This window comes from Lycium ferocissimum, chromosome 11, assembly GCF_029784015.1.
Source record: "Lycium ferocissimum isolate CSIRO_LF1 chromosome 11, AGI_CSIRO_Lferr_CH_V1, whole genome shotgun sequence".
Lineage (NCBI taxonomy): Eukaryota > Viridiplantae > Streptophyta > Magnoliopsida > Solanales > Solanaceae > Lycium > Lycium ferocissimum.
This window is the reverse complement of record NC_081352.1, coordinates 31473463-31500524: the sequence shown is the minus strand read 5'-3', so window position 1 is coordinate 31500524 and position 27062 is coordinate 31473463. Positions and strand designations below refer to the sequence as shown.

Sequence of the window (27062 nt, the reverse complement as noted above, 5' to 3'; positions counted from 1 at the left end):
CCCGTAAACCGAAATACGATCATCGTTCATGGGCGTAAACCCCCATCTTACAACCGAACAAAATTCCAATTCTCACATCCTCACATCCTTTATCTACTTATAACCACGGAAAAATCACCACAATCTATGGTTACAAAAGTAAACATACGAAACTTTTCATGGTTATATAACCATGGGATGAAACAAGTTCATTTACAAACACTATACAACATAATTTTAATTCACTTGAATAAAATGAAATATAAACATAGTTTCCGTAGAATCATACATTAATGAACCACGAGAAACCACCATCCAAACAGGGGGTTAGTAATTAGTACAAAACCACCTCTATGTTCCAAGAAGCACTTGAAACAAGTTCATTGAAATATACACTCCAACAAAAAGACCTTTTGGTGGCAATTATTTAATGGCAATACATTGATTGCCATTAATTCACTTAATAAAATTAAATATATGCTGTCAATTGAACATTTGCCCGCAATAAACACATTTTATTGGCAATTGAAGAGAAATGGCGCTAAAAATTCCGTCGGATTCTCCGCAAACTCCTCTTCTCTTCTCACGCAGCTCTTCTGGTATCATTCTCATTAAACATTATCGAATTCAAATGCAACTAAATTAAGTAAAATACAACAAATTTTCCACAGTAATTATATTTACAATTATATACAAAGGAAATTGGAGTAAACAGAAATATTACAAATTTGGATAAGCACTGGAATCATCTATAGTTTCTCGTTCTCGGCATTTGTTCCTCCGATTGCAAATGAGAAAAATTCGACAAAGGTATGAGAAAACAGAGTTAAAAAACACCCTAATTTTCATCTAGATCGTCGATTTGAATCGCAAGTTCGCAATTTTGATTTCGAAAATGCAAAAAACTAAGTAATTTTGAACAAAATTGAAGAGTTTTATTAAAACCCTAACAATTGAAGTGAAGAACAAGTCATGATTTTAGGTTGATTTGAAAAAAGAGTGAAATCGGTGAATTATCCGTAATGATTTTAGGTTCGAGTACTAAATTGGATGCTGTAACGAGTCATTGTAAGATCGTTCCACATCTCTCATTTTTTATTTGTTTCGTATGTGTCTATTACTTTGAACAATTTTACTTGAAATCGGCCTTTTCTAACTTGATTTGATTATTGAGGATTGAAATTTATTGTGGAAGTGTATTAACGGAGTTCTATTAGCTCACTTTAGAAGATCAGATGATTTAACTGGAAAAAATCAGTTAAATCTAATTTCGTTCGGATTTCGTATGTTTCTTACTATTTTTTCAGGGGTATCAATGTAATAGTTTTTCACGAGTATCACATCAAGCACACAAGTATTTGAAAGTTAGTCTTCAACCCTAGAAATCATCAGACTTAATTATTTTCATGTCATTGGTTATACATGGCATGAAATGTTAGTAGTTGTTTTTAGTCGGTTGTAACTGAACTTTTAGCATTGTGGTTGATGAAAAATGACAACTGACAAGCAAGAAATGTGGATCAAAACTAACAGACTGAGAGCTATAGACTACATTGTGTTATTGAGTTGCACTGTGTCTGATAGAAGACCAATTGGCTGTGCTTATGTAAGGGCGTTACTGGACCACCTATTCGACTGTCTGATTTTCAAATTTTGACCTTAGTTTTTAACTTGCGATGGTTAATGACTGTATTATGCTGATACGTTATCGTGCGTGTTAGCTGTTCTGAGAGTTTCGTAGTTGTAGTGTTGAAGTCAACCATGTTATGAAGATTGTAACCAGGCCTTCTTAATCTGTAAGTTATATTGTCATAGAATTTGTGTTTTTTTTCTATGTAGTTAATTAACTTTGTTTCAAATGATGTTGTAAAGAAATGAGATTCCTTAACGTTGGGCTACTATCAAGTGGTTTCTTATTTGTTAACAATTTGCCTCGTCTTCATCTTACTAAGTGTCCAATGTTGGATATATTGGCTTCATCAGATCTCGAAAAGCTCTTTTTAGACAATTAGATTTCCAAAAGGCTTTCTGCTTATATATGTAACAGCTAATTGAATGCAACCAATGATAATAAAGGAGGGATTTGGAACAAAGCAACAATCTTCTGAATTCTCCATGCAAGTAGACTTCTGATTACTGTGCTTTCGTGCAGATAAATATCAAGCAGGCTCGAATATTAGTGAACTTCCATGTTTTTACATTGTACAGTTCCAGGTAAACTCAGTCTTGATTTTTGTGCAATCCTCAACTCTATGTTGTAACTCAGGCCTGTTACTCCATGTGGACCAGGAATCAATGAGTACAAAAAGATCGAGAGCATCTTATTGTGGCAAAGATTCTTAAGGCCACAAATTGTTTTGAGGTATCTTTGGAGGAGATGATCAATGGAGGCAAATACGGATCATGGTATAGCTTTCTTTTGTCCATATATAAGTTTACGACAAGTTATGTTGATTTATGTTTATGAAGTAACTTATATACTGGGTAAATAATAGCACAATAATGTAAGAATAACAGTTAATATCAGCTTCTTGAAGTGAAATTATGGTTAGGTACCTGCTTCAAGAGGTTCTATAAAACTTCTATTTGAGGCTGTGGACTTTGCTTTATGATGGAAATACACAACATACTTGACCTGTTTGGTTTAAATATTTGTCGTAGTCGACTCCGTCTTAAGTTTTCAGATGATTTCGCTTGGTTTAAGTGTGGTTAGTCATATGATTTCTAAATATTGTGTTCTTCAGAACTTGGAATGTAAATTTTAGATATTGGTTCATACATCACTTAAGTCCTAGCTAACTTATGTATCTTTATAGTTCTGCAGCACCTTTTTTAAAATCAAGAACTTATGAATCATACATTGAAACTGTGGATCCATGGTATGCCCAGCTTTTGAATCCTCAGGCGTCTAGTTTTAATGGCCTCCAGAGTTTGTCTTGTTGTATTTTAGGTAATTTCCTAGTATTTATAAATACTCGGCAAAATCTGTTTTGGCCTGAAAGGTGGGACTTGCAGCTTTCTGTATTTGCTATCCAACAGGATTATCTTCTTTAGTACTATGAGCATAAAGTTTTGAGAAATTTGTTTTATTACTTAGGCACTAAATTCATTGCTTAATCCTTTAACTGCTATGTCAGATGTGTCCACTAATGTTTCAACCAAATTCCTTGCAGCTCTAATACCACAACTGTAGTTGAAAGGGAAACTGAAGGAAGCTCTGTTGGTGAAGCACCAATTGGGAAGTGCATGTGAGATGATAATTGTTTGGATGCAGAACCTACTCAAATAAGGGGCCAAAAGAGAGAGTACTAGAGTATGTGAATCAGGTAAAAGTCACAACTTAATCTTCTCCTGATGAAACGGATTGTGTTTGGAATACTGTATGACATCTTCATTTTATTTTTACTGGCTATAGTATAAAAATACATATTTAACTTAAGAAAGAAATAGTCGCATGGAGAAAGAAATAGTCGCATGGACTTTGTTTGGATGGCTTGCTTTAGTAATGATCAGAGCTATGTTATTACGCGCTCTTTGTATATGTTTTTACTTCTATACTGTGGTAATATGGATTGCTAAAATACAACAACAATATATCCAGTGTAATCCCACAAATCTGGATTGCTAAAATTTGGTGACAAAATACACAAATGGCTAAAGCTCTTGTTCAAAAGATTGTTGATAGAATTTTGCCTCTTGCAACTATGAATTGGTTTCCTGGATTTATGTTATCATCTTTCCTCTAAGCATCTATCTGAGAGTCTATAATCTTTTCCAATTTCTGGTTATTACTCTCCTTATCCACTTGGCTGGTCTGGTGTTTAGCCAGGAAGTACAATGGCTATCCTAAATCTTGGGTTCCCCATTCTATAGCTAGCTTTCAGCTTGCATGGCAGTTTGGTATATTTGTCATGGTTAGAGCTTGTCCATGCGACTTTGGTCTTGCTACTTCAAATGTTGTCGGTCATGGTTGGAATAGGAGTTGGTTTTTCTCGAGATGTGCTGACTAAAAGTGGGCAGGCTTTAGAAGGCACACAAATGGTTTGCAGTAGAAATCAAAAATTCAACTTGTTAACAAATCATCGTCTGTTTCTGTAGGTAAACTGTGTAGTGTTTGATAAGATGGGGACTCTTACAATGGACAAATCAGTGTTGTAGATATTAGTTTCAAGGCTGTTTAGAACTAGGGTACTTCATGAATTCTATGAATTGGTGGCTGCAGCTGAGGTAAATTATAAGTGGAATTTAAAGTTTCATTTAGGGATAATATGACATTAACCAGTCGCTTATGTTTTGCTAGTGTTGGCCTACTCGTTATATCACCCTTGTTACTTATGCTAATCTTGCACTGCTAGTTTAAGAAACATCTATCTATGAAGTTGTTCTCTGTGATTTTGCATTAGTCACATAGTATCCAGTTAAAAGTAGTGGCACTATATACCTCTGGATCAGTTTATGCCAATTTTAATTTACTATAATCTTTTATCTAGAGGAACAAATTGAAAATCTTATCTGGTGTGGCTCAGGAGTTCCTTAGAGAATGTCATTACCCAATATTACGTTGAAGAATGATTTGTCCATACTAACATGTGAGACTGATAACTGTCACTTGATTTTTAGGTAAATAGCGAGCACCGCTTGGCCAAGGCAATTGTTGAATATGCTTAAAAGTTTAGAGGATGAGGAGAATAAGAGCCTGATGTTGGACCAAGGCATTTCTGTTCCGGTTGTTGCTGATGAAGTATTGGCAGAAACAAAAGAATTGGCACATATTGCTAATGGTCGTGATCCAGGAAGCTGCCACAATTTCTCTAGGGAAAAAAATAGTGGCTCAATTTCCTTATTTTTTTAATTGCAGAACACATTCTTTCTATTTCGAAAATTCATATTTTTTTTAACCGCTAGAAGATAAGAAAGTGGATGTATTGAGTTTGATTGTTCTTATTTTAATTGAATAACATTCTTTTGAGTTTGGTAATTGAATAACGTTCTATTTCGATAATTCATATTTGCTGGCAATAACAAAAGTCGCAAAATATGTTTGATATTATATTTCCAAGGTAGCTTTAATGGCAATTAGTAATTACTTTTAGCGGCAATAATATGAGTCTTAACCAGCATTGGACATAAATGCCGCTAAAGGCTTTAGCGACCTTGGATCCAATGGCATTTACTCAATGCCGGTAAATATTTTTGTGGCAATAAACATTGCCGCTAAAAGGAAAATAGCCGCTAAAAGGAAAATATATTCTTGGCTAAAGGCCTCTTTTGATGTAGTGATATTGGACTTTTTCTTTTCTAGAACAGAAGTACATAACAAACAGAAAGAAAAAAAAAACTCTTAAAAGTACAGTAAATGTCTTTTAAGTACCACAACTATTGCAGTAGTGATCACTTGAGTGTGCCCCACATTTGTAACAAAAGTCACATCCACACCTGCAATTGTAAAGACACCAAAAATGCATTCAGAGTTCAATATACAACTAATATGTATTGTTCGGATCTTCCAAAAATGCAGAATTTTTCTTATTTTGTAAGAAAAAATATTTACATATATAATAGGCCGACACCATTTGAATAATATAATAGTACAACATAAATATCAATTTGGAACTAGAAATAAAGCCTTAAACCAGCACTTATCTCAAACTCAAGCAGACTAAAAAGCTGAAATTATAATTGCAAAGATAAAATGTGCGAAGTCAAATAACGCATTGATCAAGATTGAAATATCACATAATTTCATAGACCAAAATCGCTATTTTATCTATTTAATTTAATAATATCAATATGTGGGAAGATTGAAGAATGACTGTTGTAGATAAACCTCTTGAAGAAGAAGTTGAGTATATCATAGCTGACGCACCATGGGCTAGCCCATACGACCATTGCATGAGTAGAATACTACTTGGTCAAGTGGAAAGGTTAACCTGAGAGCTAGACAAGCCGAGACTTATGATTAGTTAATGAATCTACTAATGAAGAAGTTGAGTATATTTAGGGACAGCAGTGACAAAATGCTCATGGTCACTCGATTCCTTTAGAATGGGACAAGTAATTGGGCTGAAGCGGCTGCCCTGTTATTTGGGTTGAAATGGTGTATTGAACAAGGCCATGAGACTTGAGATCCGAATACCAAATCAGAGACTACTAGATAGATGTCTCTCAAAATGACTCTCAACGGGACATTCAGACTGCTCGAACGGAAAAAAAAAAAAAGGTCTGATTAATGAGAGATCTTTTCAAGAGGAGAAAACCCTATATACACAAATCACTCAAAGGCGCTAAGAATGTTTCACCTCCCATCTGGTATGAAAAGTCTGCTCAACGAAGACGAATACAATCGTGACTTGGATTTTTTTTATTTTTTATTTTTAAAAAGCAGAGCGACTCTCATAGACGACTAGTTAGACGTCTCACAAAACAACTCTCAACGAGGACATTAAGACTGCGTGGACACAACAAAAGAAATTTTTTCCCTATATATATAAATCACTCAAAGGTGCTAAGAATGTGTCGCAAAGCTACTCTCAGTGAGGACGTTAGACTTTGGCAAAGCAACTCTCAGAGACTACAAGCTAGACGTCTCACATAGCGGCTCTCAATGAGGATAAGACTGCTCGAACACAACAAAAAAAAATGATTTTCTTTGCCCTATATACACAAATCAGTCAAAGGTGCTAAGAATGTTCGCCCTACAAATCCAAGACAAATAGAAAAAAAAAAATTAAAAAATCATATGGACTAAAAACGAACCTGCATCTCATTTGTGCACAACCTTCTGATCTCCCAACATACGTCCTACAACTTGGACATCTTTGCCATTCTTGATTCTTAGCAAGTTGCATAAGTTGTATACCTTCTATTTCCCTTTCATCTTTGTTCAACTTCTCAAATTCTTCACACACAAATCCTGAATGCCAAGGAACTTTACACTTTGCACAAAACAACCTTCTACATTCCGGGCATTCCGATTGAGTAATAACCATATTTTCGCCCGGGCATTCATCAATTAAAAGCGCGGAACAATCCTTAAACGGACAATAAAATTTCTCGGACACCAAAATCATCAACTCACACAACGTGTCTCCCCACTTATCGAACACATCATTAGGCAAAATCAAATGACAATTATGCGGTTCTAATTGCGTGTTACACTCCATAATGGGGCACGATATTCGAGAGATGTTCTCTTGGAGTTTTGAGGCTATATAGTTAGCCATGCAATTTTTGCAATAAGAATGATTGCAGCCCAAAATTTTGAACATGTCAGTACTTGTAGATTTTTCATGAGCACAAATATCACACGTGAAAATGTCATTATGGCCATCTATATGAACAGATAAATTTGGACTTGTTGTGACTTCCACTGATGCTTAATTAGTTTTTGGATTAAGCCACAAGAATGAATATTAAACGAGGAGTCTGTGACTCTTGAGATTATAGAGGCAAATAAAGATACTTCTGAATTTGGTGACAGAGAAGACAATGAGTTTTCCTTTTGGGGGGAATTCCACTACGGTAATTAACCCTTTAACTTCTATGCTAAATCTTTTTATAACAAGAGTTTAAGTTATATACACCTTCAGTATAAATCATTTTTTATATTAATTACATATAAGTCTTCTCAAAATGTACGATAGGACAATTATCTACTATACAAGTAAAAATGACTTGATGGTGTAATTTTTTATTTTTATATTGCGATGTATATAACTTGAACTCTAAAGGGGATAACAAAGAGAAAGGAAAGGTGGATAACAAAGAGAAGGAGCCAAGGAAACAAGAAGCAGTGCCTGGAGAGAAGAGTGAAGCAGGGAAAGGGCAACAATTTTCCTCCTGGGAAGCTGGCTAATCGCAAGATTATTGGAGACCTTGCACAGTGGAATGCTAAAAAAGGTACAGAAGAAAAAGGAAATTAGTGTGCAAACATCTGGAGATAAAGTGGCTGCTGCAGGGTCACAAAAAGTTTGATGCACCGTCAAAAAATGAAGAGGAAGTGAGTAAAGAAGAGCAACAAGAAGTACAATAATCAGTAGTTGCACTTACTGGTCACAATGAAAACAAAGGAATGATGATACCAACAGACATGTCACACAAGCAGTTAAGAGGGGAATTGTCCAGAGGTGTGCTTGAATCGTAGTGGAGAGAATTTAGGGTAGTTGTCGGTCAATGCTTTTAATGTATAGAACATCAGGAAAGTGTCTTTTAGCTTTTGGCTTTGTTGCTTTGTTTTATCTGCCTTTGTATATCTTTATTTATTTTATCTTAATAAAAATAAAACCAGTAAGCTCAACTTAGTGGTAATTAATTAAAAAAAACTTGAACTCTGAATAATACTTTTACTGGTTACCTTGGCTATGAAGGAAGCGGAGTACCAAATTTCAAATAATCTATTTGTGGATATTATTATATTACAAAAAAGTGAAATTCCCACGTGAAATGTTGATATCAACTTTTTTCTCATCTCTCCATTTTTTTTCAAATTTTAAAGATTAGAGACATATAACATAAGTTAAAATTAATAGCTAAAATTTAATTAACTAAAACAAAGTCCTAACCATGATTTAGAAAATTAAATAACTTGTCCATAAATTAAATTCTTTTGTCTCTCTCTTCCTATTTTTTCTCCCACAGCCGTATAGTCGTCCTTCCTTATCCATTTTCGATTTTTTAGGGATCAAACATTTGTAATTTGTGTGTTTTTCATTGTTGTAATTAGATAGCACTTCTTCCACTACATGAAAATGCCACTATATGGAGGCTACTATAGGGCAAGTTTCATGACATTTTCTTCACAAATTTTATAAGGCTAGGCTAATTGTGTAGCAAAGAGGAAATTTGAGTTGCTTTGAATTATTACAAAAACGTTAATAATAGATTTAATAAGAATATATGTGAATAAGATAATCATAGTAGGTTTATTATTAAGGCACCTATAGTTAATAAAAAAAAAAAATTGAAGTGTCATATCCCTGCAATTTCTAACTTTAAAGAGAAAATTCCAAAGAAAAATGAATGAAATGATTAACTCAAAAAAAAAAAAAAATGGAAGATAAATTGTAAGTTATTAATTCAAGTAAAATTAGAAGATTAGTGATACGGCTGTGGGAGGAAAAATAGGAAGAGAGAGAGAAGTTTTAAATTTAATGGACAAGTTATTTGATTATTTAAATCATGTTTAGAACTTTATTTTAGTCCAAAGAAATCTTAGCCATTAATTTTAAATTATTAATGTCAAGTAATTTAAGATTAGAACTTGGGGAAAATAAGAAGAGAGAGATAAATGGAAAGGAATCCCAACTTTTTATACCCTTACATGTTGGATGGAATTGTTAAATTCAATTAATTTAATTAATTACTTACTTAGAAAGATCCCAACTTTTTATACCCTTACATGTTGGATGGAATTGTTAGTTCAATTAATTTGTAATTAATTACTTGGACTTAGAAAGATATGGAAATCCTAAAAATAAGGGTAAGAGAGTTTTAGAAAGGAACGACTTTAAAAGAGAATGATCTAAATACGTAAGGAAAGATTTTGAAAAGATATGGAGCTAAAAATATGGAAAGATTTTAAATATGGAAGCTAAAAAAATGGAAGAGCTAAAAAAAAAAAAAATAAAAAATAAAAAAATAATCCAAATAATGTAAAATAAAAATTAATTAAAAGAGCATGGTCTTATGGAGGTAAAAATCAGTCAGATATATTATTTTTTCGTTCGTAATAAATTGAATAAAATAGTTGTTACAAAAAAGTTAAAATAGGGTAGGTAGCCGTAATATTGCAAATGTGAAGGGAGGTCAATGAAACGAAGCAAAACGCGAGGAAGGTCTCTGAAATTTTCCCTTGATAATAATGTTAACAAAATTGAATATTTTCCATCATATCAAACACAAGCACCATTGTTTGGTACCTTGAAATTTGGAAGATGTTTCCACCAAAAGGCCAAAAAAAAAAAAAAAAAAAAAAAAAAAATCACAAATCATTTTCCTTGAAATTATGCCAACTCTTCTTCAATCTCAATCGTGTTTCAATCAACGCTTATCCATTAATATCAACTTTGAATTTCGATAAGTTCAGCAAAACATTTATTCTCATTATATCTTATCATCTTTAATAGATACAACAAGGTTCTAATTCAACAAGGCACCACAACCATAAATTTTACATAACCTAGCAAGCCCTTATATATCAAATCCAGGTGAGTACTAGCACACTAGTCACAGATAGATCCAGGATTTGAATTTTATGGGTTCTGAATTTCACAATAACAACTTCAAGTGCGAATAACTGGACTCCGAATTTAAAATTTGCACATATTTAGTGAAATTTACAACACAAATACAAGATTTAGGACAGACCTACTAGGTTCAGCCGAACGCGTAATGCTTAAGTCCATTTCTAGCCCCGCGCTTGGTCAAGCACACTGTTAAAGCAAATATGATACTCCTTTACTTCTCTATCTGGGTAGAGTTTTTTCAGAAAAGCAAACATGATTTGGCTTTTCTATATGGAGAATCACCCAGCTTTGGCTTAATGGTCTCGATTGAGCATTCTTTCTTTAGAATCTTCACGACTGTAGACATTGTCGGTCTGAATGGGCGTGAACTTATGCATTTCATTGCTAATCTTAGAATGATATCTGCTTCTTCCCAGTCATATTCCAGAAGCTGATTATCAACTAGCTCCATTAGAGTTCCCCTCTGATCCTTTACTTGTGCCTATAATAGTCCATAAAAGCCAATAACTTTGTTTAGTTTCCTAGATTTCAACCATAAAATGTGGATTCATGTACATAATCTCTTGCAGTTAGTTGAGTTTCACTCACCTCCTCCACGAGGTATTCAGTATCACCACCTGCCCTTGGGGTTGTGACTTTCCTTCCACTGATAAGTATAAGTGTGACAACTCCAAAGCTATACACATCTGCGCTAGCTTCTAAGGGGTGATCTTTAACTTCAGGCGCTGTGTATGACCTGCAAAAGGCTTCCATTATTGAGAATTGCAATTGTGATAGCCAATGTATACAAAGTTTTGACCAATTTGAAAACAAAATCGGTCAAAGGTGTTCCCTTACAGTGTTCCTTCCAACTTTTGCTTGTGATGAAGCTTTGCAAATCCAAAGTCATATATCTTCGGATTTAGATCATCATCAAGAATAATGTTTGCTGGTTTAATATCCCCGTGTATAATTTCCTGTTTGGACCCCTCGTGAAGGAAAGCTAAACCTTCTGCTAGGCCAAGACAAATTCTATACCTTGTTGGCCAATCTAGTCTTTCTCTAAGTTCGTCTGAATCTGTAAGTAATCAAAGCTCAACTATTATTTGTACAGCTAAAATTATTTTCCCCCTTCTTTACTACAACTGCAGAAGCTAAATGAAGAACTTTTTCATAAATGGAAGACATTACCAAATAATGCATCTTCAACAGAGTTAGTTCCAATGTACTCATAGATGAGCAGAAGCTCATTGTCTCCTGCACAGCATCCCATTAGTGTTGCAAGATTTGGATGTTTCATGCCAGCAATTGTATGACTCTTTTCCACAAACTCGAGCATTTCTTCTTTTGTTGCCGAAAGCTTTTTAACTGCGATGTCAGTCCCATTCGCAAGAGTGCCCTGAATGTTGATTAAGTGTTTTAGATGATGAAATTGCAACAACAACAACATACCAAGTGCAGTCTCACAAGTGGGGTCTGGGGCGGGTTACAGTTGTACGCAGACTTTACCCCGACCTTTGTGGGGTAGAGAGGCAGTTTTCCATTGATGCTCAAATCAAGAAAAGCATTTTTCAAAACAGGTTTGAAAAATACAAGAGTAAAAAAGCTATGATAAAAGAAACAATAGTAGTGATAAAATTGAAGAATAAGATAATGGTAGAATAATAATAATGAAATTGCAAATCAGAAAAACAATATAATCATATATATCTATAGAAATTGAAGGTCATCCAACTAGCAAAAGGAGAAAGTTTGTGCACAGTGCAGTTAAGTTGCATAGAGGATGAGGAGAATCAGGAAACCACAAAATTGGTGCTGCAACTTTTTTTATTTTTTTATAACCGTGGTGTCCGGGATAGCTTGCGCGAACGACTAATTTCACGGGATATCTCTCACCTCCCACCAGCAATAGGTACCAGCTAACTCTGTCCACCAAGGCTAGGACAGATGGGAAGAAATCACTTAGTGTTTTTGTCTCTACTTGCATTTGAACTTGAAGCCTCATGATTTTCAACTCACTTCATTAACCAGTAGGCTACACCCTTGGGTGCATTAGTACTCTAACTTTTGTCATGAGAGAATATCTTTTCCGAAAGAAATGAAGAATACAAAGGCGGAAAAAATGCCCTCAAGTGATAAGCAAAATTTATTTATCTGAAGAAAACTGTAAAAGATATATCACAAAGAATACAAAAAATCATAAACTATACTGAGTTAAGATTCTAGCTAACCTTATAGACAGTCCCAAAACCTCCCTCACCAAACCGGTTCTCATCACCAAAATTCTTTGTGGCAGCTTTAATTTTCCGAAAGTTGTAACGCCCTCCAGGGTACAATTCAACATGTTCTAGCTCTACATCAACACATTAGTAAATAAAATATCAGCGGAGTTGAAAACCGAAAGAAAGTAAAGAAGCTTACAACAAATAAAAAGACCTATGATTCGCATGATGGAAATGTATCTTGAGCTTAACTCAACCCCAACAGCTAGCTAGAATCTTAACTCACTAGCTAACCTCATATGATGAGACCAGTGTGGGACAACTTAAAATCCCTCCAACCTATGCCAAAGCCTACCAACTGAATCTTGGACAACATAATATGGGGGGCCAAACATCGGGTAAATCAAGTATTGGGATGGGTCTAGTTCTGATACAATGATAAGAATGGATCTTGGGTCTAACTCAACACGAAAAACTACCTCATCAGGTTAGGATTGCCGAATACCATATAACTGGACCAACTCCGCATCCCACAATCGATGTGGGACAATTTAAAGAAGACAAACTACAACTTTGAAGATGAAGCGGCAACATATCATTGCATCAACTATTTACTTGTCTCCTTATCAAGGATGGTAAGGTGTGAGTAATGAGGAGGGACAACATTTTAAAATTTTGGGGATCTAGCAGGAATATTCAAAATCTTAAGGTACACTAAAAAATCCTTTCAGAGTTGGCTTCACTTCAAATCCCAATGGAAACCAAATAAAATCTATAATAATGTAGTGTTACCTTCCCGACGTAATTTGTCTTGGAATCTCCAGGAAAAACCTATGGACAATATTAGAAGAAGTAGTGCAAATCCTGAAATTCCAACAAGCAATCCTTTGGACAGTTCTGATTGAACTGGTTCATGAATTGTTACCATGAAATATCAGTCACAAAATAGGGACCAAAAACATGTAAAATGGTAAACAGTAAAAGGCATAAAATGAATACCTGGAGTTACTGTAATTGCAGATATAAGGGGGCCATAGTACCCTGATGGGCATAAGACTGACCCTTTTCCAGACCAGTATAAGTGAATCTCCAGTCTACCGTCATTCACAGAAGTGGGATATTCCATTGTTATAGCCTTATTCACACCTTTCGCTTCTCTTTCTATGTTGAAGTTTCTCAGCACATTTTCTTCCTGCGTAAATATAATTTAAAAGTCTTCTATATGTTTGCATATGGATCGACAACTTCTGGTTTTGGTACCTTACCTGGATATCTACATCAAAGAGTCGCCATGCTTTGCTGTGTGAATCTTTAGTGCTGCTACTTGATATTTCAGCAAAGTGAAGATTCACTTTGTACTCACCATTTCTCAAACAAAATCCATAATATTTCAAGGAGATTGGGGATAAACGTGCTGTTCGATACAATTGGGCATCACCAGCATGAATTTCGCAGGTCTCATTTAGAGTGTACTTATTACGATTTGCCCATAAGAAGCTTCCCATACTACTATAGCCCCAATTTGACCTCTTACTCATGAAGAAAGTTGATTCACCACGTGGATGTACATCAGCTTCATAGTCATTTCCATTAACAGGGACAGAATCACCACCGCAGTTTATATACAAATGGTCATCTACAAATGGAAACAGTATTTTCAGTACAACGTGCATTTACAATCTTAAAATACGAGAAACTTTTATCTGGAAATGTTTCTAGAAATATACTGTGAAGATCTGCAGCTGACATTGTGAAAAGACAGACTAGCAAATAGCAATCTTAGTAGGCGTTTGGCCATAGATTCCAAATAATTTTCACTTCATTTGGATTTTATGAAATTTGGAGTTGTGTTTAGTTATACTTTTAGCAAAGGAGAGAAAATAGCACTTTATTTGGAATTTATGAAGATGGAGTTGGAAAACAGGTTTGGAGAACTTCCCCAAATTTGCAAATTAACTTCAAGTTGGATTTCGAAATTTTATAACCAAACATTGATTTTGAAGAAAGTGAAAAATTAATCCGGAAAAAAAGTGAATAATTCTCATGGCCAAACAGCTCCTAATATAATGACACAAACAACACTTTTAATTATAGAAATAATTAGTCCTGCAGAATCTTTTATGTAGAGTCACATTCAATCCCAAAAGAAATATCTATAAAGATAGTCATAAGGAACATAACATAATATGTATACAAAAATCACTTCATGTCTGAAGTTGTTAGTACTTACAGAACTGAGTACAGAACTGAGTTCCATTCTTAAAATGGAAATCAACTTGGTCCCGCTTTGCAACCCTATATTCAAATTTATGCACAAAGTTAAGTAGAGAACTCAGACCAATTTTCTTCTAACTCCAATTTATTTCTTTTTTCTTTTCTTTTTGTGGAGATATAGGTGGAAGAGCTTACTCATCCGTTTCATTGGGGCAACAAGCAAACAGATTCCTGGAAAAGAGCAAAATAATTGGATTCGGAATAAAAAAGCGACTAAGAAGAACATAAATAAGATTTTTCTAGATATGTGAAAATCACCCTTACAAGTTAGGGTTTAGATACTTTTGGATCTTGTCCTCACATTTTTGAAACGGTTTTCAGAAACATCCCTGCATTTTTAACTTGGAAGAGTGAGTGGCAAAATATGTTGTAGAAATTGATGAAAAGAGAAAGTCAGCAGAGAAAATCATGTTAAATCAAACTTCAATTGGAAGAAATTAAATGCCACGGTTTTACAACAATCGAAATATAATATAATTTCTTCCAAGAGACCCTTCAAATTTGAATTTAAGGAAGTGCTTGCTCCAAGGATTATATATCTTCAATTTGTGCTATAGGCGCAACTTGCAACTTTACCGTTAAATATAATTAAAGTTACAGTTGCAATTTTACCCTTTATTTCGCGCTTGCTTTTACTTCCTTTTTATCACTTCACTTTAGTTTCATTCTGTTACTCCCTTCCTCAGCTTGACAAAATAGATTTCCTAGGAGCTGCTAGTAATGTCTGAACTTAAAACCAAAAAATAGTAATAAATTAATGCAAAAAGCACTTACACGTATGAATTAGCATTCATCCAAGATGGAATTGTGTCATTGAGCTTATTTCTTCTTAGAAATCTGCAAGAATGCATTGGATCATGACATTTAATACCAAGACACAAAAAGGAAAAAGTGTGATAAAAATCAATGCTTCCACATTTCATTACAAAAGTAAGATCACCTTTTATATCTAATGATTAGTTAGAGAAGTAAGGTCACTTACATATAATTCAACGAGGAGTTAACAACTTCTGGAATTGCACCAAACAGACTATTGAAACTCAAGTCCCTACATCAGGAGAAAAAGAAGAAAAAAAAAGTAGAATTACTATATATATTTGTTCAGGAAACATGTACTCCCTCCATTTCAAAATAAGTGGTGTTTTTACATTTTCATTTTGTTAAAAAATAAGTGGCGTTTCACATAATCAAGAAGGCATTAATGATGTTCTTCCCATTTACCCTCTTTTAAATAAAGGGAGTTTTACATACCCAAGAAACTACTAAAGAGCTAAATCTGTTTCAAGGTATTTATTAAGGGTAAGTTAGTAAAAATACATCTTACTTTCTAGGAATGAGTAGTTTTCTTAAGGGGTGTGCCCAACTATTTTCTTATTTTGAAATGGAGGGAATAATAGCCTATTTAGTGACAGGTTTACACTCAATTAAGTTGTTTTTCCATTTGGTTCCATGTACTTCAACTATTTTCCTATATACTGTGTTGGGTTTGGGGGGGGGGGGGAAAAAAATATGACCTGCCAACCTGCCCAGGTTTAGATTGGTCATTGACCCGCCCATTCATTAGCTTGGCTCATATCAGCACAACCCATTTTAGCCCATCAAGAATTTGGGCTGATATAGATCAAAATCTTTGTCAATTTTTTTTTTTTTTTTTGACATAGCCATAATATAGAAAGAAAATAGTTTTATTACGTACTTAAAATTAAAAACAAAAAAATTAAGATCTAGTAACAATTGAGCGGGTTGGGTTATGACCCGTTTTTTAATCCACTTTAGCCCAAGTAACTTTTGGACCTAGTTATTAGCTCACTCCATTTTGACCCCACCCAACCCACTCATTTGACATCCCTAGCATCGACTTTCCCCTATCAAATAAGTACACACCTTTTTCTTTGTAAAGTAAAAGAATATGTAGATATTTACTGCAGAATCTATCTTACAGATACTCTAGGCTAGAAAGATTCCATATCTCAACAGGGATGCGGTCAGCTATTGAGCAATTCCTCAATGTCCTAGATAAACAACAAACCAGAAAATAGAATTGAGTTTTAGGAGAAGAGCAAAAGAAAACTATTACTCCAATAACATGAAAGTTTGGATGCCAGGGGACTCACAAAATTCTCAAAAATTTCATTCCAGATAAATCTGGAAATGAGTAGCTTTTTCCAACTAAGTCACTGATATACCTGAAAGTAGACATTATAAAATCCATAATAATTCAAAGTTTGGGCGAGCTGCGTACATCAAAAAAGCTACAGGATTTTACAGTTCCGTTAGACTCTTCAGCTTTGAGATTTGGCCAGGCAAAGGTGCAGAAAAACTATTCCCCATCAGATTCCTTCTCAACATGTGGGAAAAAAAATCAACAGTCTTTATAAAAACATGCATAGATCGTATAAAAGTGTATAGTTAGTGAGTTTTACAAGATACGCAGATCTTGCCACTGTTCGAAAATATCCGGAATTGTTTCATTGAGCTTGTTCCCTCGCACATCGCTACAGAGAAAGAAGATTAATCAATTGATATAAAAGTCCAATCTGAAGATCTATATTCTCTCTCTCTCTCTCTCTCTCTCTCTCTCTCTTGAAGCTTGGTGGCTTTTCTCTTGTTTCAATTCTATGCTAATGAGAATTAAAGACGAGATTAGATACTTACAAGTACGTCAGTTTCTTTAAACTCTTGAAGCTTTTCGTTCTCAAAATGGCAAGGCACCAATAAATTCATTGTTCTGCAAGTTCCTGAAATCATTTACGACATAATAATAGGTATCTCCATGTTCTTTGTTAACCTTGAACGAAACTCTATCCAGTACTATGCAGTTAAAATTTAGCAGCTTCTGCATCCCCATAATTACAGCCAGGTTAAAAGAATAAATACAAGGAGTGAGTAGAATTGTTTTGCATTATATATATATATATATATATGTGTGTGTGTGTGTGTGTGTGTACTTCGATAGACAGCTGTGTTGTGAATGCTCTCCAGGACCAGGGCATAGACAGAAAGAGAACAATTTTATCCCATTGTACGCAGCTAAGTACATGCACAAAAATCCACTAAAGGTCAGTCTAAAATGTAAGTGGTTAGCTTGATTCTTCCACATTTCTAAACTGGTATAATCCAACAAGTAATCATCTCTGCGTAAATGTAAGTCCGCAAATTTAATCAAGAAATTGTATTCAACCAGAAAAAGATAATTTTTGTCTTAAGAATAACCAAACAAAAATACACTTACAGCTCCTCTAGATTCATAAGATCTCCAAGCTTGACTGGGAGTACACCTGAGAGTTGATTATCCACCAGGTACCTAATTGTGAAGGCAAATAGATGGGGATTCAAGTTTGCACTAAACCAAATGAAAAGTGAGATAAAGTAGAAGTATGGATTTTATCAAGGCTTTTACAATTTAATGAGGCTCTTAATATTTCCCAGCTCGTCTGGAATTTTCCCTGACAAGAAATTATGGCCCAAGTCTCTGAAAGGCAAGAAGAAGAGAAAATAATTATGAACTCCAGACAGTAGATAATAATAACTCTATTTTGGAATAGAAAGGACAATATAAAATGCAGCTTTAGACTTACAAATGTTCCAAAGATGGGAGAGAACCCAATTCTGGAGGAATTATTTGGTCGAAGAAGTTTTTGCACAGATCTCTGTAGTGGCAACTATGGTTAGATTTTAATGATTAAATACAATTTCAATATAGAAGTTTGAGTGAATTAAAGCTGCAATTTTAAAATGCCGGATCCATGTTAACTCTGCATTAGTTGACATGTAAAAGTGCAGCAGAACTGCAGACAATTGTCTGACATCTAGCCGGGTTGAGTCTTAAAGCTGATACAAAAAGGTATGTCAATGACTTACATGCTTTTTAAAGACTTCATCTCACCAAAGAAAGGTGGAATGGGTCCTTCCAATGAGTTATCACAGAGGGAACTGTCAGATAAAACATCATAACCATCACAGTAATTCAAGAAAAAAAAAATTATTTACTTAGCTCCATCTGTATCAATGGTGATGAAAGACTTTAAAAACAGATAAATAAGTTTCTAATGGCCACAGGAAATGATTTAGAATATAATGAAAGAATTACAGTGGAAGTCATGAAGCTACTCACAGATTCACTAGATTCTTCAGGTTTTTGATCGGTTCAGGAATTGATCCACGTAAATTGTTTCCATTCAAATAACTGTGATCAACCAAAATAGAGAGAGAGGAGAGAGATTTTTCAATGTAGTTTTAAAGAGATAAGAGATCCATAAAGGATATTACATTATCGAATCTTGGATATGATGGAGTTTAGTCTTAGACTTTATAATATATTGAGATCCTTTTAGACTTTGATTACCTCTTATTTAATGGTTAGTACTAATATACCAGGACAAGGTGGAACGCGTGGCCCTGGAGATAAGATCGCTTTTTATATAAGTACTTAAGACATTAACTTTTTAGCCATGAGCTCCCCTGCTATTATTCAATTAAGGATGCAAAACACAAAATCAGCATAGAGTGCTGATTTCTTGTTTATTTGCTTTTGATCATAGAATGTATAAATCTAGTGCATTTGATATGCAACAAGGTGATTAGCATCTTGAAGAACACTGCACCAATTTTTGTAATGCTTTCCTACTTATGTATATTTCTTGGGGCATGAATTCCACCTTTTCCACGGTGTTAGTGATAAAAATTCTCCTGCCTCAAAATATACAGGCCTACAGGCCATAGTATTGTCAGAGGAAAATGAGATCTTATAATATTCAATTCATAATTATCCGTCATTCTCTTTTCTATAATATTGATTACATTCATGTACAAAATGCAACTGGAATCTGAAAAATGGAATGATACTTAAATGCAATGTCTTCAAGTATGATTATGATCTCTAAATAGCTTAATACCTCTGAAATGCGCATTTAAAATGAAAAGCACAATACAAATTAGAATACATTGTTTAGGTATCCTTACAGGGCTTCTAAATACTGAAGGTCTCCAATCTCCTTGGGGATCTTACCTTCTAATCGTCTATTGGAGAAATCACTGCAATTCATTATGTTGCAAAAACATCAATCAGAAGTCTCGAAGTTGCATAGTTAAAAACCAAAGCGACAAATTGAGACCACAACTATAATGAACATAAAACAAGGATGACCTGCACATATTTGGCATGAATAGTACTAATTTAAAATGTCTCTTGAGCTGCTTTACACTTTAGGGGTGACATTGTGCAGATGTTGCTACTATTATAGTGAAATTATTCTAAATCATTTTTGGTCGAGTAGGCAAAGATGAATATTCCTGCTTCATGGAAAATCTTGCAGTACAAACAAGACTTTATTAATCAACATATATAGAAATGTAAAGAGGCGTAATTTTAGAGGAATGACGGCTGGAAAGAAGAAATCAAAACAAATTTGTAATTTGGAGAAATACATCCATATCTGTAGTTATATGCTGTTGGCACTAGGAAAAAAAATGATTCAGATTGCATCATGACCCATGGTTGAACAATGGAGTTAAATGTTAAAAACTAAACCAGATTTAGCTTTAGCAATATAGTTTTTGCAGCTATGTCCATGCAAAGTGGGAAAAATTGCTTTGACAGGTCATCCTCAAAGTGGAAAACTGAAAAAATCGATCTGTACAAACATAAAGACACAGTTTAAAACAAACCTCTAACCCTCCAACGTCATGAATCTGGCATACCATTCAAAATTTCTAGTAAAATGAATCAATCACACGGGTAAACTTTTCCTTTATCAGCATAAGAACTTCATAGAATCCTCACTCCGAGATATTTGTGATCCATTGTGAAAAATGATTGATCAGATAGAATAAGTTGGTAAAAGCACTCGACCAACACAAATGCACTAAATTCAGTGCATTAGTTCTCAGACACCAGTTTGACTTTTCCAATTTATGTGATACCGTTTAAGAAGAAAGGAAGACTTTTGAAATTTGTAGTCTAAAATAAAGCTTAGACATTTGTGTGGCTATAAATCATTTCATTAAGGGCAAAAGGGAAATTTTAAAGTTAAGTTATTTTCTGATTATAGAAACGCGACATTTTTTTTTTTTACTAAAAAAAAGAAAAAGAAGGATAGCCCTTGTAGACAAAGCATCCAGCGCAAGGTGATGATCGAGGGCCGCCCAAGGGGTGTGATATAGACAGCCTACACCGTGCCACATAAATTGGGACGGAGGGAGCAATTTCATACTCTCCATTATCTCTATGTTTGTCCTCAGACAAAGGAAAACAAAATGCTAAAAAATATTGCCTAGGTGTTACTATGTATGATCCTAAAGTCAGATTAAAAGATGAACTTTTACAAGAACAAAAAAAGATTAACTACCATTTTTAGATTCTAGGGGGACGGACGGTATAGTGAGTTCAGAAAAGGTAGGAAATGGATACATAAATGTTAGGCTACTCGAAACAATAAAGAACTTCATACTATTTAAACGATAACCACAAAGAAATTAGAATGGCAGCATCAGCATATATTGCTCCCCGTGAACAAATCAACCAAACCCCAAAAAACTGACAGCATAATGGTTCACTAATTATATCTGTGCAAATTACAATTACAAAAATAGATGAATTTTATTTAATCAATGTCTCCAGATCATGCTATCAAAGGACTGGTATTATTTCCAAATAACGTATCATTCAGCAAATCAGTTAACAAGAAGAGCATTTGAGAAAAATACCAAAAAAAAAAAAACAATAGTAAATATCTTGGATTAGAAGGGATACATTTGTACCACTCGACATCTTTTATGCTTCTCAGGATAACAATTGCAGGTAACGGCATTTGTAAATCCAATGTAACAATTTGGGCGTAATATTTTCCTAGAAGAACACCCAAGCAGAGCTTTGATGGCATCCTCTGGCATCCACATGCAGAAAATTGCATCAGCAAGGAAAAAACTTTAAAATGGATAACATGTGACGTCATGAATATTTTGATAAAAACTATATGCTTACCTGAAGAATACACCATGTGGTTTTTCGATATGGGATTTTAGACAAATAATCAAAGTGAGCATGATCGTTTGTAAACTTCTAGAGTTAAATAGAAGATTGTAACAGCAAATAACAACCTCAAATAAGAGCTCCATGTTAGTTTAACAAATGTTGTGATCTCAAATGGATGCTCCAATCTGTATTGACCTCTACATGGACACATTTCCTATATAAGGGCCTAATTACTCATTTGTCTTTCCATCCTTCTGACTCCTCTTCTTCCTCCCCTTCTTTTATTATTCCAACTATTTACATTTTACAATTTAATACACAAATTGGTGTATTATTTTGTACCGACTATAACGTGGAATAATAATACATGAATTAAACCCCAAAAGACTAAGCTATGCTTTATCTTTCCTCAAACACACTTATCTGGTGAAAATGATAGCTAACATAAAGCAAATATCACTTTCTGAAACTATAAAGATAATATATTTGAGGGAACTCAAGCAATAGCCGTTAACTTAAGAATAGCATGAATACTAACACATTTGCATTCTTACCGTCTTCTTCGGCAAGAGGAGGTATTGTCGTTAAACTTGTGTTGTACCAAGTTGTTGTACAGATTTTGCTAAGAGGACCTCGCGCAGCCTGTTCCACACTTCTCTCACAAAGGACCAAAAGCAGCAAAAGAGAAACGGAAACCCTGTAAACATACATGAACATTGCCATATTAGCTCAAAAGAAAATGCTTTAATCCTTCTTTAGCTTTAACCATACGATTTCTCAAATATGTGCCCATACATTTATAATAGCATCCTTTCTTCAAGTTTAAACAGTAATATTGATTGCGACAGAGGCGAGTCCAGGATTTTAAGTTTATGACTTCCTACAACAACCTCATGTTGATATATAAGGGGTCGTTTGGTAGAATATATTAAAGAAAATAATACTGGTATTAGCTTTGGTATTATTTAATCCCTTGTTTGGCAGTGTTTTGTTGTTTGGTAGTATTTTCAACCTATGTATAACTAATACTAGACGGCGTATGCCCCTGTGCACTTTGAATTATAGTGTATCTATGCGTATGTAGTTGTGTTTGGGTAGTGATAATATATATATTTTATATTGCTAATAAACATACATAAGTTTGCACTTTTTTATACACACACACACATAAATATATATACACACACACATTATGTTCAAAACACGATTAATATAACATTGTAGTTTGTGCTCCGTATCCAAAACTTTATTATATTAGTGTTTGCTACGAATACGAAGTTTGCAAAAATTTATTAATACTTTTTAAAAGAGAAGACTTGTTTAAAAGGAAACTATTTTCCTTTCTTTGAGACAAAACAATAGCAATATTTAAGCATAAGTTGATACTTTGAATTTTAATTCGATTAATTTAAAGGTGTAAAATATTCTATTGTTAATGTATGTAGATTGGACCTAAACAATACTTATTATTTTTTATCAAATTTTTTGATTTGGATAATTCTAATTCAAATTATTAAATTAATTTTACATGTTTAAAACGAAACAAAGTGGAAATTTAATTTCTTTTTGAGATAAAACAATAGCAATATTTAAGCATCAGTTGATACTTTGAATTTTAATTCGATTAATTTAAAGGTGTAAAATATTCTATTGTTAATGTATGTAGATTGGATCTAAACAATACTTATTATTTTTTTTATCAAATTTTGATTTGGATAATTCTAATTCTAATAATTATTAAATTAATTTTACATGTTTAAAATAAAACAAAGTAGAAATTTGATTTTCTATTTAAACGAAGAACTAATATTTTTTAATTTTTGGTAAATATTCTTGGTTTAGCTCATTTTACTTGAAGGTGTTGTCTTTTTGCACGATTTTTTAAGGAACGTCAATTAGAATTATAATTTGACTAATTTACCTTATTAATTATTTGATCTCCATTTAATATTATTTTTTCTTTTACGATATTAATCTCTTTTCACATTTATTAGAGTAAGGAAAAAAATGAAAAAGTAATTAAATTCTATCTTATTTTAAAATATAAATAAATAAATATAACAAATAAATGACATGGCAATATAGAATACAATGAAAATATCTAGATTAGATCTCAAAGTTAATATAAGAAAAGAAAAAAAATTGTTTGGCTACTTAACCTTTTGAAGAAAAGTAATAATATGGGGTCCATATTTTTTGTCAGTACAATAATTTTATTTTTGCTCCCACTAATGGGTATAGGTAGTGTATAATCCACCATTATACTAAATATAATACATGGGAATTACATGAATATTGTTTAATTTTTAATATAATATACATTTTTTTTTTTTACATTGCTTGATTTTTGTAATATGGGGTCCACTTTTTTTTTTTTAACATGAGTTTGGAGATAGTGGGGTCCACTTTTTTTTTTTGAATATTACTTGGTGTTTTTAGTATGGGGCCCACCTTTTTTTTTTTTTTTTTTAATATTGCTTGGTGGTTTTAGTATGGGACTCACCCTTTTTTTTTTTTTAAAGAGTGAATGACGACGAAGCATGGGTAAACCCATGCTTCTATATAGTAGTAATATCCAATACTAATTACTATTCTTATACATAAGAAACAATCGCAGTAACAATACAAGCACTATTCCTGTTCTAATACATACTACTCCTACTCTAATACACCCTATTCATTTAATGCAACAAACCAAACAGTCGCATAAAACATAATGTCCGCATAACTAATCTCTTTTTGTTTTTGCTAAAATTATAACTAATTTTAGCATTACCAATGCACCATATTTCGATCTTCTTATACACCCTACCAAACGATTCCTAATAATAATTAATTAGTGGGTTTAATACATATAGAGTCTATGCAAAAGTAATATTCATGAACGCACAAACAACATTGTGGATCCTCCCCTGGTGTGTGGAACAATTCTTTCTTCAATTTTCCACTTCTGGGCCCTTACAGCACAACTTTTCTTTTCTTCAATTTTTCTTGTTGTTCTACTTTATAAAAGTGAAACCTCCAATAATGTTCCACAGAGACCTTGACAACTTTTCTCTTCTTCAATTTCCTTTTCAAGAATCAGCTCACTACCATAAATCCACTACCAAACAGGCATATCCTACGTAAAATTAAAACAACTCGTGATTTGCGTGGAAGGTGTTCTATGAAATGACTGAAAGAAACCTCAATAAACAAAGACCATAGCAATAGAAAGGGAATATTACCTTCTTCTTCTTTTTTTATCAATAAACAAATGACAATCAAATACTATTCGGCCGTTTACACAATATGTAAACAGCGCATAGGTAGTGTATATAGTATACTAAATATACATATACTATGCATACACTATACATACCTGTACATATATCATACATATAATATACATTCCTATACAACCGAAGTGTATAGGCAGTGTATACGTCAGCCATGTTTGGTAAACTAGATGGCCGAAGGGTACATTAAGGTAAGTTTCCCTAAAATTAAAGCACTAATATTAATAAAGTGAGCAATTCCTGATTTGCATGCAAGGTGTTTGATGAAATGCCTAAGACAGAACTCAATAAACAAAGACCACAGCAATGGATTGTGGAAAAATTTCTCCTTTTGCTGAAAAAGACATGTAAAGTCTACCACTAGTCTCAACAGCAGTCATTTTCAAAAATAAAGTTTTCTACATATGATGGCACTAACAATCTTCTTTTGAGAAAATTTATCCATTTACATTAGGACGCACCATAGTACATCTTCCTCCTTTTTGCTTTTTTGAAAATTAGAGATAAGGAGACACATGAACTATTATTTTTTCGCGAGTTTCACACTTCAACTATCAGTTGTTTTCTTTTACTATCTGAACTATCATCATCTATGTATTTAAGCATACCTAGTTGAGTAGATGGTGATAGTTCAAATAGGAAATATTGATGTGTGTTTTAATACATACCTAAATTCAAATTAAAGTGTATTTTAATACACAAATGGTGATAGTTCAGGTAGGAAAAAAAGAGAGTTCATAGCACCTCGATATGTATTAAAACACACCTCGATATTTCCTGAACTATCACCGTCTACTCAACTAGGTGTTTTAATAAATAGATGATGATAGTTCAGGCAGTAAACAGAACAGCTGATTGTTGTGATGTGAAACCATTAACGTTTTAAATTATTGAAGAAGGTGAAAGACAAGAAAACTTGTTCTAGGAATTTACTTGAATTAGAGATCAAGAATATGACACCTGCCATGGTTAACAAATAGTAATCCCTGCGGTCTACTTTTTTTGACACTATTTTCTTATTAGTTCGTTTCAAAGAACGACACATTTCTATAATTTTGAAATGAGAAAATTTTATAGTTATGCAAATGTTATGGAATCGTTTCTATCTCATGTAATCACTTCAATTCCCTTTCCAGGGAATCAGTACACTGCCACAAATCCACTACCAAAAAGGCATATTCTATGTAAAATTAAACGACCATGGCAATGGATTGTGATAAAGATTGCACCTTTTGCCGTAATTAAAGCACTATTAATACTAACAAAGTGAGCAATTACTGATTTGCATGCAAGGTGTTTGATGAAATAACCGAAAGAAAACTCAATTAAAAAACCATAGCAACAGAATAGGAATATTACCTTTTGAGTTAATGATCAACGATCACTTTTTTGCGAGTTTCACACTTCAACTATTAGTTGTTCTTTTTTCCTACCTGAACTATCAGGATGTATTAAAACACAACTTGAATCTAACTAGGCCAACTATTAGTTGTTCCTTTTTCCTGCTTGAACTCTCACGATGTATTAAAACGCAACTCAAATCTAACTAGGCCAATTATTAGTTGTTTTCTTTTCTACCTGAACTATGACGATGTATTAAAACACAACTCAAATCTAACTAGGCCAACTATTGTTCATTTTTTTCCTACAACTATCAATTAGTTGTATTTTAATACATAGATGGTGATAGTTCAGATAGAAAATAGTAAAAAAGGTGATAGTTAAGATGTTTTTATGACCATTGTGTCTACTTTTATTCTCAATAAACAATGACCATGCCAATAGATAACGAAAAGAAAAATCAGCTTTTGCTGAAAAAGACATGTAAAGTCTACCACTAGTCTCAACTTCAACAGGAGTCATTTAAAAAAAAAAAAATTCTGCGTATGATTGCACTAATTATCTTATTTTGAGAAAATTTACCCATTTTCAACATTAGGGCACACAATAGTACTTCTCCCTCTTTTTCTTTTTTTTTTTTTTTTTTTTTTTTTTAAATTAGAGATAATGGTCAAAGTATCACTTTTTTACGGGTTATCTACTTAAACTATTATTAACTATTTATCAAAACTCACCTCGAACTGACTAAACCAAGTGTTTGAATATCGTTTCA

At 33.5% G+C, this 27062-nt stretch overlaps 2 protein-coding genes across 2 annotated transcripts; both read right to left on the bottom strand.

The window, feature by feature from the left end:
* Positions 1-5307: 5307 nt before the first annotated feature.
* LOC132038241 (E3 ubiquitin-protein ligase RSL1-like) lies at positions 5308-10382 on the bottom strand. Its single transcript, XM_059428932.1, has 4 exons — positions 10345-10382; positions 7742-7869; positions 6736-7354; positions 5308-5415 (listed from the first exon to the last, which is right to left on the bottom strand). The coding sequence occupies exons 1-4, from the start codon at positions 10380-10382 to the stop codon at positions 5343-5345; spliced, it is 858 nt and encodes a 285-aa protein (XP_059284915.1). The 3' UTR covers positions 5308-5342.
* Positions 10059-22440, bottom strand: LOC132038239 (probable LRR receptor-like serine/threonine-protein kinase At1g53420). The gene is made up of 26 exons (XM_059428931.1): positions 22226-22440; positions 21450-21582; positions 19661-19732; positions 18813-18884; positions 18560-18631; positions 18277-18360; positions 18099-18170; positions 17931-18002; positions 17404-17436; positions 17122-17193; positions 16965-17036; positions 16813-16884; positions 16639-16710; positions 15681-15746; positions 15473-15535; positions 15000-15027; positions 14834-14937; positions 14667-14719; positions 13690-14060; positions 13424-13616; positions 13217-13330; positions 12434-12555; positions 11394-11601; positions 11061-11280; positions 10812-10959; positions 10059-10704 (listed from the first exon to the last, which is right to left on the bottom strand). The coding sequence occupies exons 1-26, from the start codon at positions 22392-22394 to the stop codon at positions 10462-10464; spliced, it is 3000 nt and encodes a 999-aa protein (XP_059284914.1). The 5' UTR covers positions 22395-22440; the 3' UTR covers positions 10059-10461.
* Positions 22441-27062: the final 4622 nt, after the last annotated feature.

What these genes read in the sequence shown, in the direction of transcription:
- LOC132038239 (XM_059428931.1), bottom strand. Translation starts at nt 22,394, where the DNA reads ATGGCAATGTTCATGTATGTTTACAGGGTTTCCGTTTCTCTTTTGCTG. An exon ending in CTTTCTAGCCTAGAGTATCT is followed by an intron (nt 15,747 to 16,638) that starts GTAAGATAGATT and finishes CTCCTGATGTAG; the next exon opens with GGACTTGAGTTTCAATAGTC. An exon ending in AGACAAATTACGTCGGGAAG is followed by an intron (nt 12,556 to 13,216) that starts GTAACACTACAT and finishes GTGTTGATGTAG; the next exon opens with AGCTAGAACATGTTGAATTG.
- LOC132038241 (XM_059428932.1), bottom strand. Translation starts at nt 10,382, where the DNA reads ATGGACTTAAGCATTACGCGTTCGGCTGAACCTAGTAG. An exon ending in CGTTCGGCTGAACCTAGTAG is followed by an intron (nt 7,870 to 10,344) that starts GTCTGTCCTAAA and finishes TACCTTTTTTAG; the next exon opens with CATTCCACTGTGCAAGGTCT. An exon ending in TTCCTTGGCTCCTTCTCTTT is followed by an intron (nt 7,355 to 7,741) that starts GTTATCCACCTT and finishes AAACTAATTAAG; the next exon opens with CATCAGTGGAAGTCACAACA.